This window comes from Castanea sativa, chromosome 1 (assembly GCF_040712315.1).
Source record: "Castanea sativa cultivar Marrone di Chiusa Pesio chromosome 1, ASM4071231v1".
Lineage (NCBI taxonomy): Eukaryota > Viridiplantae > Streptophyta > Magnoliopsida > Fagales > Fagaceae > Castanea > Castanea sativa.
Genome location: NC_134013.1, coordinates 85731716 through 85747440, shown reverse-complemented (window position 1 = coordinate 85747440; position 15725 = coordinate 85731716). Strand labels below are relative to the sequence as shown.

Genomic DNA, 15725 nt, shown 5'->3' with positions numbered 1-15725 from the left:
CCTTCAACAAAATCCGATCACATAAAAAGAATAAGTTATCCCAATTAAACTTCCAAAATCAAATCCCAATCCCCCAATTTCCAAACCCTACCTTCAAATCCAAGCTTCTTTTGTACAAATCAAAAATGATCCTCTCCCAATTCTAGGGTTTCCGATTTCTTCTTCTTGTTTTTTTTTTTGGTTCATTCTCTTTCATCGATTTCAATCCCAACCTATGCGATTTGCAAAAGGGTCCAAAACATTTACATCAATTTCAAAGAGCAAGCAATACAGTACGTGAAGCAAGCCATACAGGAAGACAATGCCGAAAACTACGCCAAGGCTTTCCCTTTTTACATGAACGCCTTGGAGTATTTCAAGACTCATCTCAAGTGCGAGAAGAACCCTAAGATCAAGGAAGATTCCCTTTTACATCTATTTCAATGTTGTTCCTATGCCAAAGGAGTGTGGTATGGTGGTAGATGGGGTTTTCGAGTCAAAATGATCCGAGCTCAAACTGTAATGGAATTTGTTGAACATATAATTGCATACTGTAATGATCCGAGCTTTATACTTTGGTCATTTTCCCTATTAAATGAACATTGTTTAGAGAATCCAAACATTTCAAGTGATAGTCTAGTGATAAATGATATTTTTTATAATGTGCCTCCCCCACCTTTTTATTTTATTTTATTTTTAAAATTTTAAGTTGGGTTAATAATGGTGACAAAAATATTAGGTTATGATATTTTAGGTCAATTGAGGAAAAGTTTGCATTGATTGGAGAATGGATTAGAGCTAATTGGAGATAGACAAAGGTAAGATAACTACATTAAAAATTCAAAGACAACATTTCCTATTAGGGATGCATGCAACATACCACTCACAATGGATAGGGCCCATCCACTGTGAGAGAGCTCATTGAATATATCTAAAGCAAGTGATAAGTATTATGTCCACAGGTTAGGTTTAAACAAATTTCTATTGCCCCTGCCATCTAACCTGAAGGGTTCCGATTTAATAAGAGCTAACTCCTTGCCTATTGTCAAGGCATGGGTGTTCCACCGGCCAGTAACCTGTGATAAGCAATCAGATCCAGCTGATTTCGTGGGTTTGCTGCAGTGTCGATGAGTAGCAAGTTAACGACATTGTGATCATTGCCATGACCCGCGCAAATACATTTATCATTCACGCAATGAAATAGCTAGAAATTAGATAGTAGTAATTGACCAAATCAGTTATTATATTGTGCCAGAAAACTCCAGCACCAACGTTATACTCAAAATGGGACTTAAAGCTGAGATCCCCGTGAGAGTCACCAAATCTGTCTGAGTATGCACTCTTACATTCTATTGCATTCTCAAAAATTAGACCAAAAAAATGTAAATATCATTGTAATTTTCCTTTTTCCCAAAAATGGGTCCACTTTCCCTAGCACTGCTTCAAAGCACATTTCATCCTTACAGCAAATAATCTTTGCTATTTAAATAAAAGTAGGGTAAAACATACCCTTTTGGAACTTGAGAAGGAAATACGCCACATTGAAAGGTATTAATTTCCAATTGCCGAACATGATTAGTGCAGTACTCAAGGCTTGAGACTAAGGGCAAGACCCAACTTCGGGGCTGCATTACTGGCCTTTGAATCATACTCAGCTGATAAAGTAACCAGTGACTTAGGCCTCCATTCATGCTGGCATAGCATCGCAACTTTCCCATTGTCAGAGAATCTTGTTTTTACCACAGTTAACTGATCAAGTGCATAAGAGCTTCCAATTGCAAAACTGTTTTCATTGGTGTTTAATCTGTGAGACATTTCAGCACCAACTGTTGTCCCATTGACTGGATTCACAAGATGAACATAAGATGCCTTCAGTACCTGTCCTTTGTCCGTCCTGAATAAACAATCACATATTCCAGGTTACAAACAAGACTAACCTTGCATTTGTAATTAAAATATATCCAACCAGAAACTGTTGTTAGGGAAGAAAAGAAACTAGTATGTCAGCAGGAAACAGACAAAACTCAAAAGGACCTTCTAAGATTTATTGAAATTCCATTTATCAAACTTCACTCAGCATCATTTTAGAACATTTAATAAGCTTCTAGAAAAGACGCGGTAAAAAGCTTTAATCTAAGCTGATGAATACTTTGAATTTTATCCACCAAATTAGTCCTTGCTGAAATAAAAAAGTGCACACGTGTGCGTACACGCACATACACATACATCCATTTCCTTTTCTGGCCTTGTGTAGGTTACCTAAAATGCAAGCATGAATCCAGAAAAGGTCCTTGTTGAAACAAATTAGTGCGCACACAACATTTTGACCATCCACCTAGCCATGGGGTCATTTGTAACGTCCTCCCTAAATTATAAACGTTTGCAATAGACACGCTAATTCGAGAATAATTTGCAATGTCCAGTGTCCACCAGACTATCCAAAATCGATGTTAAAATTAACATACAAGTAGGCTAATTGGGTGGACATGCAAATTAATGAAAACCAATATGTAACTTTGACATTAGTGGATCTCAACCCCCAACCAGCCCCCTAATTTGTAATTTTACCACTAAATTTGGATGGTGGGGTGGACATTCTAAATAAACCTCGAATTATGGTGTTGATTGCAAAATTATGCAATTTAGAGTGAAAATTGCAAATTAACTAATAATTTAGCATGAATAGATGCAATTAACCCTAAGAATAAATATACTTTAAAACAAGGAAAGTAAGGTTTGATCTAAACTTACAGTAAAACTGATGCAGAGTAATCTGGCCTGTTCATGCCAATGCCAGCATTGTACTTGATGAAGGTAGCAGAAGCGGTATCAAATCCAACTTCAGCACCCAAACTGAGATCCTTGCTCCCAATTGCAGCTGAAAGCTCCAAAAGAGGAGTTGGGTTCAGGCCAATACTGGAATCAATTGCTGCATGAGGATGAATGTACTGCACATCCAGCTGAGGTACAAAGTAGAGAAAATGTCAGATATTTTCAGGATGCCAGAATGTGACATTTTACCATTAAGAATCAATATTTGAGATTATCCCAAATTAAGAGCTTCCAGAACAATAAAAGCATTGGACGTTCATTACTCTTTTCACAATGTCATCTGTACTTTTAAATCATTTTTGATTGATTTTTCCATAAACTCCTCCAGCATTTCAAATCTTTTTTTGATTGGTAAGTTACACATGCACCCAGTGGAACTTGAACCCACAATCTCAGGATCCACCTGCCTCTTACAAGGGAAGGAGGTACCATTTGAACTAGAGCTCACTGAAAACAACTTTTCAATGTAAAACAATCCCTTATTAACATATCATGGTATATTGGAAAGTGGTTGGTTAGGTAAGTTAAAAAAAAAAAAAAAAAACATATACACTCATGTCCAGTCCTTACATCCACATACACATGCTAGTAATACAGTGACAAATAAGGAAACCCTCTGTTCAACCATTTACCCAATATCATAATTGACTATATGTAACTTCAATGTAGTGCACATTTCAAACACTAGTTAAACTAATTCAGAAGTTTCTCTCCTAACAGGCTCCCACCCCACTGCACCATATTTTATACTTTGTACTTCCCCTCCTTCTAATCACAAATTATGATGAATATGGAGAGTCTGGGGTAGGGCTTCTCATCTTAGACTTCCTGCTAGCATCTCAAACTAGTTATCTAATGATACGTAGACATCATAATGCCTAGATTAGAACCCAAAGATCTGTGATCCATTGACTGATGAAAAACTTGTGACGGTTATATCAGAGTTACCACAAATCACCGCTGCCCTAGCAAATTGTCGTCCAGAATTGCCAATAATGTTTCAACTCATTGATTTTAGCAATCCAAAATCTTCTCACATTTATTCACTTTCTTGCCTTTTTTGCACCCAGTTGGTCTTGAACCCAATACCTTATCCTCACCTTGCACTTACAAGGAAAGAAGGTGTCATTTGAGGTAGAGCTCATTGGCCATATTCTTGCCTTGTTTGCAAGGTACAACAGCAAAAGCAAGAAGAAACCATTATAGATTACAAAGTTTTTGCAAAAAGAGGATACTGTTTATAATTATCTTAACTACAGTCAACCACCTTACAGCATTCTAGCTTCCAATTAAGCACTGTATATAAAATGTAAAATAAGCCTGCCTGACCCAATATATATCATAACCTTATTTTTTATTCTTTATAAACTCAGAGAACCAGCAAATTGGTCTTCCCTAATTCATGAATTTGTGGCAACTAATTCCCTTATTCCTTTATCTGTTCCTTATTTCTTTATAACCATCCATACCATGCCAACCCCAAACAAATGCCCATAAGAATTCTGGTAATGGGGAATTCACTTAGACAACAGCACATAGCCACATGCTGATTTTGGCTCTCTTCCCAAATTAAGAATCTTGGTTGGGCTTGATGACTTCTAAAAAGATTAAAAATTGTTGGGAGCTCGAGCTGGAAAGAACTCAATGGAAACAAACATTTCATGGAAAAAATAGAGAACAAACAACATCCCAAAGATTACCACTTAAAAAAAAAAATCATTATTCTACAATGAGATTATCATCCTTTTTTTCTCCTATATTTTTTGTTCAAAATTTTTACCAATTTCATTTCCGTTAATTGCATCTTACTGACCTTTCCAGACTTATGATCTGGTATCTTGAAGCTAAAGGCAGCTTTGGTGCTTGGCAAGATATCACTCAAGATCACTTTTGTTGACACCTGTTAAAAGGCAAATTTGAAATACTTTAAATCTGTCAAGATCACAAATGCAAATCATGGGGCATGGGTATGGATTACACTATAAACATTACAAGACACACCACAAAAATTTGTTTAAAGGACAGAATCTCCCCACTTACATTAGAATAGGTATCAACTTTCACATCCACTGTAGTCTTCCCACTCTTGTACAAGGTATTTATGTCACCAACAAATATTTGATCCCTCTTCAAACCTGTAGCTGTTAGTCCCTGCCATAAAAAAATTAAGCATATGGGTACATTAGACAACATCATAAGCAAGAGGAAGGAAGATTAAACTTTATTTATTAGCATAAAAACAAATTCTGCATTAAGGGTTTACTGTATACATAGAGCATGCCTTGGATAAAGACCTAAACATCCACCTTGTTCTTAAAAGGGAAGGAGGTGCCATTTGAGCTAGAGCTCATTGGCTTTCGGTATTTCTAATATAGGAAATGGAGGAATATTTCTAATTACATTTTGCCCATTTCCTTCCATACCACCTATTTCAAAGCTGCTTTAGAAAGAAATGCATGTGCAGAATACAGAGGTGCCAGCAATTATGGCCAACATTGTTTGAAGGAGAAAAAAGAAGAAGAAAGGAACATGTAGAGAGAAAAAGAAAAATCACAACGGCAAAGAAATGAAAACATGAGACAAACAGTCAGAAGAGACCAATACTCATAGCAATGAAGGCCGTTGACAAGACAAATACTGATCTGAACTTCATTTTTTTGAAATGAATTTGCTTTACTAGTCAAAACTTAGCAGATAAAAATGCATATACGACTGGAGTACATAAATCCTTTTGGATTGTAAGTAACTAATGCACCAGTGGGTTTTGAAACCATGACCTAACCCTCGTCCACCCATTCATATGGGAGGAAGAACAACTATTTGTGGCAGAGCTCATTGACATACACAAATTCTTCCCTTTGAGGAAACCAGAATCCTGACTTGCATCCTCTAGTCATGTGAGAACTTCCAAATTGAAAAACAATTTATCCAAACATTTCAACACTGCTAAATCATGTTAACAAATGTGCTAATCATAGAAAATTAGAAGATCAATAACAAACATGGTCATGAAAGGTACATGGGGTAGAATTAGAAGATTAATGATCGGGAATCGGAATCGATGGACTCCATGTTTGATACATTGTATTCCAATATACCAATTTGTGAAGGTACTGATCGTACGAGGTGGAGGTTGAATAGCAATGGTAAGTTTGATGTTTGATCATATTATGGAAGCTTTTTGCTTGGAATTTCACCCCTGATGTTTAATGTAGGTAATTTAGAGGGAGAGGAACAAATGCACATTTAATGGGGTGTAGGTTTCAGTTATTGGGCTGAAGTCCTTATTTTTGAGATCATTGTTCAAGTGGTTATGCACTCTTGGAACTAGTTATATGAATTCAATTGTAGATTTTACAGACTCTCTTTAGAATGTAATTCTTTAGGAGTACTTTGACATGAGATATCTCCTCTAAAAAAATTTATTCTTTTTCTTAGTAATTACACATGCTCCCAGGAACCCACGACCTCGCCTTCCACATTGCTATTACAAAGGATGATGATTGCATTTGAACTAGAACTTGTTGCCCATAAGGTATCTCCTCCATATCAATCAAAGTTATTATTATTTTTATATAATTTATCAAAAAGAAAATTCACCTCACAATAAAGAGGAGGAAGAATATGAAGTGAAGAATATGAAGTGAAGAATTTACAGATAGCTCAATATCTAGAGATACATCAGAAGCTAATTCATACTAGACTTAATTATCCCAACTGTCCCCTCGTTGGCTGTCTTGGATTCATATACCTCTGAAACTGATGAACACAGATCATCATAACTGAACTGTCTGTTACAGAGATTTTGACTTGAGGATTGACACTTAATTAAAAAAATCTCCTGAGATTCATCATTTAATTTTAATTGATTTAATAGAAAACACATTACAAATAATCAATCTTAGCTGATTCCTAAGACCTACATAAAGTCAAAAGCCTATAGCACAATCATTGTATAAAAGAATCAGATATAATAGCAAATTAAAGCAGAGAGTTTCAATTTCCCCAGTAAACCAGTCAAACTGCCCTAAAGAAAAGAAAAATTCTGCAAAACAAAGAATCTAAGAGCAGAAAGTAGGATCAGACACAATACCAGCCCAGACGAGCCCTGCAATGACAGAGCAAACTTGTGATCGAAGTTGTAATCCCTGGTCAAGAGGTCTGCATCAAAGTGAAGATTTAAACACAACCAAAATAATCATGTTACAGCAAAGTTTGAATGCTGAACGTTAAACCATGATAACATCTAACAATTCAAAATCATAATTGCAAAATTAGCAAGGGCTCAGACCTTTTTAGATACATCTAACTATTACACCAGTTTAGCTCAAGTACTGCAGATTTAAATATATCACTTTCCATTTAATTTCTATGCACTCAAAGGACCTTATCCATAGGAAACTCAATGAAATCTAACCCAATGTCAAAACATCCTAAATCTATCAATTATGTAACAATCACCAATCACTCTCCCTCTTATAAGGGCACAATGCATCTGCTAGAATCAAAAACTTCATAGACAAACTCAACTATATTAATCACTTTATTTCAAGAACAGATACATCACATTTGTCAGTAGATCAAATCTACGCAGATTTACTTAGCTGTGACAAGCCAGGTCTTGCTAATCAGAACTTGAGAAATAAAATCATTAGTTGGTGCACTAGATGTCATGCAACTAACAATATACTTGGTAAAAGAATATCTAGAATATGTTGCCAACTTTGTGAATGTTACTTAGTGCTTCCCCAAATTGTTACATCCGACTGTCACCTTTGCTCAAGTGTGCTTGCACTATTTGACTTGGCTAGACTTCTGGTTAACTTGCAGGGCCGTTTTTTATAATAATAAAAAATAAAATAATAATAATAAAAAAAAAACACACACACACGCACGCACGCACGCACGCGCACACACACACAGAAACTGCAACAATTCTGTATTCTACAACCCATGTTATCCAAATATATAGCCCAATATGCAGACAAGAATATAGCATATGTAAACATTTCAAATCAGGGATACCTTTTGCTCTTTTGCCTATATCTGAAAATGATGCTGGACTGGTAGCCATGTTTAACCAGAATAAATGATCTGTACCACAATCTGCCACAAATATGATAAATACCATAAGTTGTAGATTTACACAACATCATTATACCTTGCATGGGGATAGAAATGAGAAAAAAAGACAGGACTCAGTTCATAAGAATGCGTCCACCAGCACATACAGTTATATGTTTTGTGTAAAAATATATGTGAGCACGGTATCCTTAAGTTAAACTCGCCAAGGAAAAACGTCAACCCCAAAGCGAATAGACAGAAAATAACCTAGCTTAACTGTATATGTAACGTATGAAATAGTCCACTATAAAGCAAAGGGGGGAAAAGAAATTCCCAGATGAAACTGTATATGTAACGTTGATTTTTTTCCCCCCAAAATATGCCAATGAGCTATAGCTTAACTAGCACTTCTTTCACCATAACAATTGGTTGGAGAATAAGGTCATGAATTCAAGACCTATTGAGTGCGTGCTTAATACACTACTATAGTACTATGTCACGGGCACGCCTTCATCACAAACATAGCAGAGGATATAAATACATCTACTTGATTTAAAGGAAATGGTACTATGTCCAAGTCAACATTGCCCATGAAAAAAACATTTCATCAACCAATGCTCCAATCTTTCCATACATCTAAAACTTTCACATTTTACACATATAACGAAAAATCAGGGCATCAATGTTTCATTGGCGTAACTCTGCCAACATAAAAGGAGGAGGATTGTGGTAGGTAGGTTGACAGCCAGAGTAAAAAATCTAGTCACTGTATCATGAATGGATCCAATACAGACCCCTAACTAATCTAGTCGAGGATCCATACCCGACTCCGAAAATTTTGGGACTAAGGCTTGGGTACTGTTGTTTGTAATGCTATCATTGTATTTCAAATTTTCAATTGAACTCATTATTGAAAAGAATGTGCACCAATGATTGGCATTTCTAAATAACAACTAAACCTATAAATTTAAGCTCGAGTTTTCTCAGTTAGATTTGAAGCATAGTCTAAACTATAAAAACTCTAATAAAGCCATAACACATTAACAAACTTCTCGCCAAAATCAACAAGCAAATCTCATCAATCTTAAGAAACAAAAAAAGCTGTAGAAGTTGAATAAAAGGACTTACGGAGAAAAGAAGTATCGTAGTCGGAGTTGGAAGAGAATCGATCGCCGACAAAACCCTGATGCGGCGCTCAATTGACCGCTTCAGGAGAGAGAGAGAAGAGAGAGCTGTGAAATTTATACGCAAGGAAAATATAGCAGAGTCTATATGAGCGTGCGTGAGTGTGTGGTGCTCAAGAAAAAAAACACAAAGGTCAAATTTGCTGACTGAAGGTCACAGCAACGTGAGCGGAAGAGTGGGTTTTGATTGGAGATTTGGAATTCGAGGAACGGTGTTGATTGGTCTGTGAGGGTGTTGGGTCACTGTAAACTGAGGTGGAGATTTTGATGATTTTTTTTTTGGGGGGTGAATCTAAAATTACTGGAAAGACAGTGTGGAAAGTTTCAAATGACGTTTGTGTCCTGGAATCGGTGGCTGGAGAAATTTCTTTTCTGGTGTTTTTTATAGCAAGTACTCTGGATTCGCTTGCCGAAGCTTGGCTGGCCAAAACCCATTTTTGTTTAATTGCACGGGGAATTGCCTTTCATATATTTCTCCCACCTACGCAATTATTATTGGGATAAATTGTAATTTTTGTCCTTTAAATTTGGGGGTTTCTTTGTCAAGCTTCTTGGAGCTTTATTGACATCCTTTAATATTTTTAATTAAAATTTTTAGAGATCAAATTTCTTTATTTCTATTGTAACTATTGAATTATATATAAAATTAAAAAAAAAAAAAAGAAGAAGATTTACTTCATTTTGGTCTCTTAATTTTAAAATATTCAATTTTGGTATATGACTAAGGAGAATGTGAGATATTGATTTAAAAAGAATTTTTTTATTAAGAAAAAGGAAAATAGTATTGTGAATTCATGATGCATGCGGAATTGTGCCAAATACTCAAGGTAACTTAGTGCAAACCATACATAATTTTAACATAGTCATCATCTAGATCCCATGATCTGGATAAGATTGATGTGGTTCGTCATTTGATAATGGTTTTATACTTTGGTAAGTATTTTCCTCATGTTTTCACCAAGTGCGTTTCGTTTATTGGTATGCAAATGTGTGCACCATCGACGTTTTGCATAGGTCGGTGCCATTCACATTGGCAGGCGTGGACATAGAGGATGTGTCTCCATCTTTTTAGTGTGCGTTTCGATACAGCTTATTTTGCTGAAAATAGAAAATAATAAAAAAATGTTTTTTGATTACTGTTCATTAATGAATTTATTGTGCATTTGCTTTGATGCACTGTTCATGTCCCATGAATAGTGCACCAGGCGCTGGACTTTAAAAAAAAAAAAAAAACGCAAAAAACGCAAACGTGGGCGCACTGGACATGGACGCAGCTTACCCAAACAAAGCTTTAGAGGGCGTTTGGGTGCTGCGTTTTGCGTCCACGTTTGGACGCAAAATGCGTTTCAGTATTTTTTTTTTTTCGTTTCTGCTGCGGGGGGACAAAACCGCAGTGCGCGCATTGTTTAGGCACTTTTTCATAATTTTTTATTAAAAGTGGGTCCCACGATACTATTTATACATTAAAAAATTATTTTACTACAGTGTTTTTCAATTTTCAGTTTCAGCTGCATCCAAAAGGACCCTTAGTATAACATTGGAATACAATGGGGAATGAAAATCAAGAAACTTGCTCATAGTCATAGACTGTAATAGGCCATCCCAATAACCAAGAGCCCCTCTTATGGACCTTAACAAGGTATCAAGGGCACGCCAAAATGATTACTCCATCACATAAGCGAAGAGATTTGGTAGGGAACTCGCGAACAGGGTTCCAAAGGAGGGTTTTAGTGAAGAAAATGAGGGGAAAGGAGCTTAGAGCACTAGCATTAATGTGCTAAATGCTAAACACCAAAAATCATTTTTATGAGATGTATCAAATGCCAAAATTTGGCATTTTTAAAAGAGAGATAGAGCTCCTTTACTAATTTTTTTTTTTCGTTCTTCTGATAGAACTGAACGCCCTATTTATAGAGAACAAAACGTGTTTGGATTTTTCTTTAAAAAAAAAATTACAATCTACAACAATAAATTAATCCCCCATAATTTGGTAAGGGCAGGCAACAAATTTTATTTCGTGTCAATGTACAATCTGAAAACTTTAATTTTGATCACCCTCGTATACCTTTTGCTGATGTCGTCGCATTTATAATTTTCTGGACAGCCATGTGGGGATGCATTCAATGTAAGGTAACTGGTTTGACATTTTTAAAAGAGAGATAGAGTTCAATACTAAAAAAAAGTTTTCTTTTACAATCTACAACAATAAATTAATCCCCCATAATTTGGTAAAGGCATGCAGCAAATTTTATTTCGTGTTAGTGTACAATTTGAAAACTTTAATTTTTATCACCCTCGTATATCTTTTGCTGATGTTGTTGCATTTATAATTTTCTAGATAGCCATGTGGGGATGCATTCAATGTAAGGTAATTGGTTCGACCTTTTTAAAAGAGAGATAGAGTTCTTTACTAAAAAGAAGTTTTCTTTTCGTTCTTCTGATAGAACTGAACGTCCTATTTATAGAGAACAAAAGGTGTTTGGATTTTTCTTTAAAAAAAATTACAATCTACAACAATAAATTAATCCCCCATAATTTGGTAAGGGCATGCAGCAAATTTTATTTCGTGTCATTGTACAATCTAAAAACTTTAATTTTGATTACCCTCGTATACTTTTTGCTGATGTCGTCGCATTTATAATTTTCTGGACAGCCACGTGGGGATGCATTTAATGTAAGGTAACTTGTTCGACATTTTTAAAAGAGAGATAGAGTTCTTTACTAAAAAGAATTTTTCTTTTCGTTCTTCTGATAGAACTTGTAAGGTTGAATTTATTCAATCATTTTGTTGGCTTTATTCCGTGCCAAATTTGCTTGTAATTCAGCATTTAGAAACTTTGTATTTAGGTAGGAATCATGTAAGGGTAGTGTGTGAGAGAGTGTGAAGAAAAACTCAAGAGTGTGCATTCAAGAAGAGCCTCGCGACTGGCGAGTCGTCAAAGGAGGCACATATGTGAAGCATGTAAGGGGAGCTGAAGGGTCACGCTAGCTGTTGCACTACAAGACAAAACCTCCAGCTGGCAAGGCAGTTAGCTCGCGACTAAAACTCGCGACTCGTTCCAATCGCGAGCTCGAGTCACCAGAATGCCCTGTTTGGCTGTAACTGACTTTTCACATTCCATACACACCTTACTATAAATACCCTTATACCCACGAAATGTAGAGAACTTCGAGAGAGAATTTTGAGAGAGAATTTTGAGAGAGAAACCCTAGAGATAAACAAGATTGACCCATCCACAATCTTCATCCTTTAATTCTCCAAATTCCTCTACTCTTACCCTCTCCATTATTACATTCTTGAGAGGTACATTAGCCAAATCCTTATTTCACCATACTCATATCTGTGAGGAGACATTTTGGTACTTAGGAAGCAATTAAGAAGAGACCAATTCATTTTGGTTGATGCAATGAGCTTATTATTGCAGAATCTGGTAAGCTAGAGAAAACAAGGTTCGACGTAACCCTATTTGAGTAAAAAGCTTGGAGGGCTTAGGTGCACTAAATAGATTAGGCTTGGAGGTTCTTCGGCTATTCATGTATCCCAACTTTATTCTCTAGTTGATTATTGACCGCTTGGAGGGCGGCGGAGAGGTTTTTCACCAAAGACTTCGGTTTCCTCTTAGATAACACATCATTGTGTTGTCTTTGTATTTGCATCTCTCTTCCCTTAATCTTTACCTTTTAATTACTGCTGTGATTGTGATTAATTTTGATTTAGATTGTTTTACCATTTCTGATTTAGCTTATTTTCATATTCCGCATATACATTGTTTGATAATAAGCTTGTGTTGGTAATTTGTAAATTGGAGGTCTAAACGTTCATAGGTGTTTTACACACTTTTTGAACATTCAAAACTGAACACCTTATTTATAGAGAACAAAAAGTGTTTAGATTTTTTTAAAAAAAAAAAAGTATGAACAATGAAACAATAAATAGTGTATAAAAGTACACTTGATAGTTGAAAGCTCCATATTTCTGTTTGTCTTAAATTTGTTATTAAAACTTTAAGGATACTTTATAACTCTTCAAAGAAACTAAAAGACTTTTAACCCCTTAAAACACTTTTCGCAGCCCTACTCAACTGTAAAGATTTAGGCATTTAGGACCCAACCCATCATTTAGGAGTGACAAACGGGCGGGTTGGGTCATAAATGGGTTGGATGTGTAATTACCCATTTATTTATTTATGAGCCGTTTATATATAAATTAATTATCCATTACTAACCCAACCCATTTAATTAGTAACCCATCCATCTAACCCAATATGATCTAAATACCTTTAAAACTACTTGAATACCCTCTTGACCTCCAAAATTACCAATATACCATTGGATATCCAAAATTATCCCTAAAACTTCTAAAATGAGCAAAATACACATGAAACCTCTAAAATAACCAAAATACCCCGATATCTCTAAAATTACTAAATATGCTCAAAAACTACTAAACTGACCTAAATATCCCCAAAAGCTCTAAAATGACCAAAATGCCCCCGATATCTCAAAAGTCACCAAATATGCTTAAAAACCACTAAAATGACCAAAATACCTCCAAAATATTTAAAATGAGCAAAATACCCCCAAAACCCAAGAAATGACCAAAGTACCCCCAAAATCCAAAAAAAAGGACCAAAATACCCCAAAACTCAAAAAATGACCAAAATGCCCCCAAAACCCAAAAAATGACCAAAATATCCCTTAAAACCAAATAAATGACCAAAATACTCCCGAAATCCAAAAAATGACCAAAATATCCCCGAAACCTAAAATGACCAAAATACCCCCAAAACCCAAAAAATTACCAAAATACCCCCTAAAACTCACAAAATGACCAAAATATCCCCGAAACCTAAAAAATTACCGAAATACCCCAAAACCTAAAAATTACCAAAATACTTCTAAACCCTAGAAATTTATCGAAATAACCAAAAAATCTAAAAATTATTGTAATAGCCCTAAAACCTAAAAGATGACAGAAATGCCCTCATAACCTAAAAAATGACTGAAATATTTTTAGAATCTAAAAAATGATCAAAATAACCCTAAAACCTAAAAAATTACCAAAATTCCCTCGAAACCTAAAAAATTACCGAAATTCCCTCGAAACCTATAAAATGACTGAAATACTCTTAGATCCTTTAATTTGTCGAAAATATTCTTGAAACATCCAAAATACCCTAAACCTCTATTTTGGTAATTTTAGATGTTTTAGGTGTGTTTTGGTCATCTTACATGTTTAGGGGTATTTTGGTCATAATTTAGGTTTCAGGGGTTTTTATCGATAATTTTTTTTAGGTTTTGGGGTTATTATGGTCATTTTGTAGGTTTTGAGGTATTTTGATCATTTTTTAGGTTTCAAGGTATTTTGGTAATTTTTTTTAGGTTTTAGGGGTATTTTAGTCATTTTTAGATTTCAGAGATATTTCGGTCATTTTTTAAATTTAGGGGTATTTTGGTAATTTTATGGTTTCAGAGGTATTTCAGTCATTTTTTAGGTTATGGAGGTAATTTGGTAATTTTTACAGGTTTCAGAGGTATTTTAGTCATTTTATAGGTTTCAGATGTATTTTGGTCATTTTTTAGGTTTGAAGGGTATTTTTGGTAATTTTAAGGTTTCAGAGGTATTTCGGTTATTTTTAAGGTTTAGGGGGATATTTTGGTCATTTTTTGGGTTTTGGGGAAATTTTGGACATTTTAGAGTTTTGGGCGGTGTTTTGTTCATTTTAGAGGTATTTTGGTCATTTTTTGGGTTTTGGGAGGGGGTATTTTGGTCATTTTTAGGTTTTGGTGTATTTTGATCATTTTTTTTGGGGTTTGGGGGTATTTTGGTCATTTTTTGAGTTTTGGGGGTATTTTGGTAATTTTTAGGCTTCGGGGGGTATTTTGGTCATTTTTTGGGTTTTAGGGGGTATTTTGGTCATTTTCTAGAAATTTAGATTTTATTTTGTTTATTTAAATTTTAGATGGGCTTTAGTGGGTTTATCCATTGAGACCCATATAATTAAATAACCTAATGGGTCTATACCTATTTAACCCAAATATTCAAATTGGTTGGGTTAAGACTTATCCAAATTAGGTGGGTAATGGATGGGTTCATGGATATGGGTAAAAATTGCCACCCCTATGCCAAATAAATTTGGTATTTGCTACAATATTGTTCTAATAATAAGATGGTACGGTTATATGTGCTAAACATATTTTGGTATTTTTATTCAATTTTCTCTCTCCAACATCACATCCCCACGTCCTCTCTCTTTCTCTCTCTCTTATTTTTTATCCAATTTCTCTCCCACACACATCCCCTTGTCATTCCTCTCCCTCTCTCTTCATCCGGTAGGGCCACATGATAAAATATATATTTTTTGTTAAATTTTTAATATAGATGAGGTTTGTTTTAGATTATTTTAATGTGTTGTAGTCTTAAAATAAAAAAATATGATGTAGGGTATATTGCAAAGTGATGAGTTAAAATAAATAAAGTAACTTTTTGATATGTCAAAATAGCATTTTTTATAACATTTAATGCTAACTTGAAGGTTGTTTGTTAGTACCAAAGGAAAATAATGGGAGCATTTATAGATGGGTGAGTGAGGCTTAGCTTGTGATGCTCACATGTCAACTTGTGAACATCACAAGCCAAAAAATCCCACTCTTTTTGTAGCACTT

General features: G+C 35.1%; 1 protein-coding gene across 1 annotated transcript; it reads right to left on the bottom strand.

Annotated features, from left to right (window-relative positions):
• Positions 1 to 1195: 1195 nt before the first annotated feature.
• On the bottom strand, positions 1196 to 9167 carry LOC142617106 (mitochondrial outer membrane protein porin 4). Its single transcript, XM_075789805.1, has 7 exons — positions 9004 to 9167; positions 7837 to 7917; positions 6905 to 6972; positions 4852 to 4962; positions 4625 to 4711; positions 2731 to 2939; positions 1196 to 1873 (listed from the first exon to the last, which is right to left on the bottom strand). Exons 2-7 carry the CDS (start codon positions 7883 to 7885, stop codon positions 1567 to 1569), a joined length of 831 nt encoding a protein of 276 aa, XP_075645920.1. The 5' UTR covers positions 7886 to 7917; positions 9004 to 9167; the 3' UTR covers positions 1196 to 1566.
• Positions 9168 to 15725: the final 6558 nt, after the last annotated feature.